This window comes from Rutidosis leptorrhynchoides, unplaced genomic scaffold, assembly GCF_046630445.1.
Source record: "Rutidosis leptorrhynchoides isolate AG116_Rl617_1_P2 unplaced genomic scaffold, CSIRO_AGI_Rlap_v1 contig121, whole genome shotgun sequence".
Taxonomy (NCBI): Eukaryota; Viridiplantae; Streptophyta; class Magnoliopsida; order Asterales; family Asteraceae; genus Rutidosis; species Rutidosis leptorrhynchoides.
In genome coordinates, this window is record NW_027266376.1 from 74,745 (window position 1) to 79,528 (window position 4,784).

General features: G+C 36.8%; 1 protein-coding gene across 1 annotated transcript; it reads right to left on the reverse strand.

Moving 5' to 3' along the window:
• Nucleotides 1-1,857: 1,857 nt before the first annotated feature.
• LOC139881164 (early nodulin-like protein 7) lies at nt 1,858-2,929 on the reverse strand. The gene is given in 5 exon segments (XM_071865679.1): nt 1,858-2,024; nt 2,027-2,074; nt 2,326-2,387; nt 2,389-2,472; nt 2,808-2,929. Coding segments are annotated over 5 exon segments (483 nt in total).
• Between the last annotated feature and the right edge of the window lie 1,855 nt (nt 2,930-4,784).

A 4,784-nucleotide genomic window follows, 5' to 3' on the forward strand; every position in this document is an offset into this window, starting at 1 on the left:
TTTGTAAATATTTCAAAATTATAAGGGTAAAATAGTCTTTTAACAGTTTTGAACCGGTTTAACCTAAGTATAAAAACTGATTGAACCGAATAGTTCAGTTCATTTTCTCTTCTTCTTCCCTACGCTCGCGACAGAGCGTCTCTCTCGATTCTCCCTACTGCCCGACGTCGTCCGGCTGATTCCGGCGACGTCGAGGCTCAATCCACACCTAGAAATGCTCGCCACGACACAAGGATCATGATTCCTCCATCAATTTCGTCTAATTTCCAACGGGGTAAGTTTAATTTCAATTTCCCTAATTAGGGTTCTTACGACAAATTTAGGCCTTTTGCCCCATCCTCACATATGTTGTTCTATCATAGATTCTAAGTGTTCCTATACAAGTTTTACTTTAATTCGAGTCTTAATTGAGTTTTGATTCTTACCTTGTTTCTTTTGATTGTTTTGCGAGGCTGATTCTGGTTGAAGAGGGGTTGACGGCGTCGAGAGGAAGGTTTCTGTCATTGGGACGGCGTGAAACTCGGCCGGATTCGGCTGAGTCAACTCGACCAGTCACTGAGTTGACTCGGTCGAGTTGAGTTGACTCGGTCCCTGAGTAAAGCTAAGTGTTCTCAACTCTTCTCTGTAATTTAATTCCTTCCTGTTAGTCTTTATTTACAGTGTTAAAAACGTGCATGTTAATTTCACAGTGGTGATTTGTTTTGGGATTACCTATTAAGCTTGGCTTAGAATTTAATCTGCCATGAATTGAACATATTTGTTGATTAGATTTAGTGGACTTGTTGTACTATAGCTGATCCGGCAGTTCTGAGCTGATGTTGAATTCTGTGATGGATTACCCTGTTAGGATAATTTTTTTGTGTTAGAAATATCTCTTGTATGTTAACCTGGCTGAGATTGAGTGTACACACTACCTGTTTAGATATACATGGAATGAACTGGAATGAATCTTAGAAACTGGCTGCTGTATGAAATTATTACTAAACTGGTTTGGGGATTAAGGTGTTGGCTGACTGCCTGCCCTGAATATCTCTGTTGAATGCTATTTGTTGATATTTAGAAGTGTCTAAATCAGTTTAGAGGGTAAGTGTTATCTGCTGCAAGTTTTCTGGACAGTAATGGTGGTTTGCATGTGTCTTAGTGGGGTTTTGGAGGGCTGCCAGCTCACTGAAATGTGGCTGGCAAGCAGAGTGATTTGCAATGACTCACACTTGCTGTCTTGAATTGTTTAACAAGTGTTTTGGGTAGTGCTAACTGTCTGTCTTTGTGTCTTGTGCAGAACAAATCAAGGCTGCATTTATGTATTGGATAGTTTTGAGTGATTTGTTGGCTGGGGATGACAATTGAAGGGCTGCCTGGCCGGCTGACTTGGTAAATCAGTGGGCTGCCCAAGCTTATTGGGCTAGCTGTGTAACAATATAAGTGTTAGTATAGGCTTGTTATTGTTTTCTGTAATTTTTTTTTTTTTTTTGTATATAAGACATGTAATGTTTGGTATGTATGAAGTATTATTGTGTATATTACATTAGGACTTTAAAATTCTATTTGAAGTTGTTGAATGAATTCTTTGTAAAACATTTATCTTAGTATAATTTAAAGAAAATTTAATATCGAATACTTTCTTTAGCGACAAGTTTTCGCTAGAATCGTTTAATAGTTGTCGTTCGTCTAAATCGAATCCAAACGTTCATCTATCGTCGAAGATAAAAGTCACGTACGTCAAAATAATTATTTTATTAACAATCGTCGACACGTCGACAAAATTTACACGCAAACCTAAGCTCGAATTAACGAGCCGTTACAGAGCGCCACCGAGACAAGCACTGCAGAGCTGGGTTCCGGGGCCAGAGCAAAGTCTCATTCAGGAGATTGGTCACAGACGTCCACCAGGAGACGCTGACCATTCTTGCAGTGATCGGAGTCTCCACTGATGAAGTAGAAAATTCCCCGCCGGTAAAACTTAATAACTGTCTTTTCGTTGTCAAAGCTTGCAATGGGATCTTTTGTGATGCAGTGATAGTAATCCATTTCTCAACTACCAGAACCGAATCATGGTCTTTCTCTTGCTTAAAAGCTGTAAAACATAATCATCGATTAAAAAAAAAACCGTTAGGTTCCGTTTAGTACGGTTTCTCTCTATTTTCATATGTTAGGAAATGAATTTCTCTGTTTTCAGACGTTAGGAAATGAATTTCTCTACTTCAGATTTTCAGAAACACCCTGCCTGACATAAAGTTCCAAGGAAATTAATTTTTAATGAAGATCCTCTATACTAGTACAAAAAGATATGTGAGAAATATGGAATTTTGCTAGGAAAATACTCGCAGAGAGAATCTCCAAGTTGTAATGTGTTATTTTCGACCCACTGTGTGTAGATAGGAGAGTTCTCGCCAACCGAACTCTCCACCGACTTTGAACTCTTCCAGAGCTTGTACGGAGGAGGCATGAATGGCAGCAAGAATTATAATAAGACTAATCAACCACAAGTTTATCTTTATCATAATGAAAAGAATGGATTGGTGGAAAAGACGAGCAGAGTGGAGGATTGATATATGTAATTACAATACGACACTCGTTAAACAAAAATCGATTGTAATCGGTTACATTGTCAACTGATAATTACTATGATTGATAGGAATTATCCGTACATTTAACTTTTAACCCCACATCTATCTTATTTGAGAATGAGATGATCGATTTCGAGAAATTGTAGCATGACTCGTATTCTTGAGGAGAAAGTGTTCATTCTTTAGAAATCGGCTAGCTGCCAGTATGTTATGATCTAACCTATTGTGTTAACAAAAAACCCTGTAACAGATTTGCTAATCGCTTTTTCATGGGTTGAATAGGAGGCGGAAAGAGAAATTTTCTTGGCATCTGAAGAAAGGATAGAATCTGTCAGGACCTTCAGAATGTGCCGGCTAATCATGAGATAGAACTTGAAGAAAGGTTACCGTTCTATATTTAATTGTTGGACTGTGATTGAGTTTTTTTTTTTGCTTGGGAATTGAAAGAACTTTTAACAAGTAGTTGAGATAGAGTTTCACAACACTGGATTCTTTTTAAAACTAATTATTTCATCCTGGAAATGTTAAAATGTATGATGTGGACATGAAGGTTCTTATACTTTTTGATCATATGTCTATCTATTTCAGAGATGCAGCACTTCATGATGTAAAGCAACAGATTAAAAGCATAGAAACGAAGCTTGATTCTAGTATTGCTCGTTACCGATCAGAGAAGGAAACATGGGATATATAAACCTTCAAATTGGGAAGAAACCTGGCGATGTACTATATATGAAGTTATTCAGAAGTTTTTGTTTGTCTGTATTTGTGTGCCCTTGAACATGAAATAGATTCTTGGTGTTTACTTATGTAGTCAGATTTACTAAGAGAATTAGAAGAGCTCAGATTACAGTGTAAACAATTGAAGGTATCTTGCATTGTCATTTTTGTTTCTTCATTTAAATACAAAGCTTTTGGTAATTTAATATGTTTACTTGTAGGAAGAATATGATTCATTTCGTGATATTGCTGATAGAATAATTGGGGAGAAGGATAGTGAATTTTCTAAACTCACCATAGATGATATCAAGAATCTGCAACGATTCCTGGAACTTAGACCATCAGGTTGTCTCCACTTTTTCTCCTGTTTAGTACTTCCCTAGCTGGTGTTGTACCGTCATATACCCATGAAGGTCTTTACTCATTGATTTTCGATTATTTTGGGCTAATGATGTGGTAAATATCTCTCAGGCTCATCACACAGACGATTTCGCCTGTTGGGTTTTGCTTTTAAAAGATTTTTTACATTGTTCGATTTTTTACACCGTTAGGATTATGATGTGGAATTGTGGACTAAAGGTTCTTATACTTTTTACATTGCTCAGGTATCCATGTTGAAGGAAGAACATGGACAGAGTAAGAAAAGGGAAGGAGTAGATATGACCTATCTGAAAAACGTCATCTTTAAGCTTCTAGAAACAGGTACTTCTTTGTTGGGACATGATCCACAACAATTGGACAGCAATATATTTACATTGATAGTTTCCGTTTCTCATAAACTTCCTTTAACCAGGTGAAGTGGAGAGGCTCTACTACCTGTTGTCGCAATGCTTCTTCAATTCAGTCCGGATGAGGTCAACTCTCATCTTAGCTTAATTTGTCTTCACAAATGATAAAAGTTACATATTGTTTACGAAATGATGAATTTTTTAGTTCAAAAGACAGCACTTCTGACATCGAGAAGTTTGCTGTGGAAATGCAGTTACGAAATTGACAACAAGCCTACCGTGCATCTGCGGAGGCATCAGCAACTCAAGCAAGTGAAGCTTCAGGATCAACACTTTCCTTTTGTCAAGATTTTTTACTTTCCTTTCATACGAAAGATAGATAGATAGTTAGATTGATAGATAGATGCATCTTAAAAAAGAATGTTAAAAGAAGCCAAAGATGCATAAATTTGTTGTTTGGAATTATGCAATTCTCCTCTTGCCCAACTTAAGGATTTCATTGGTTTATGGTTGGTCGTTTGGAATCATGTTCTGTAGAGGTGTCGAAACATTTGCTCAAATTTAAAATCGTTATAAGAATTAAAATTAGCATAAAACTGATTTGATTCTGTTTTAGTGATCCAAGATGTTGGCAAATATTCATGAAGATTGTAATTAATCTTGCACTTGGTTATTGGTTGCCAAAATTGGAAAAAATACAGTCATAGAATCAACATCCCAAGACAGTAAAATTCGCATTTCTGTTCAAGACGATTCCGGTAAAATTTCT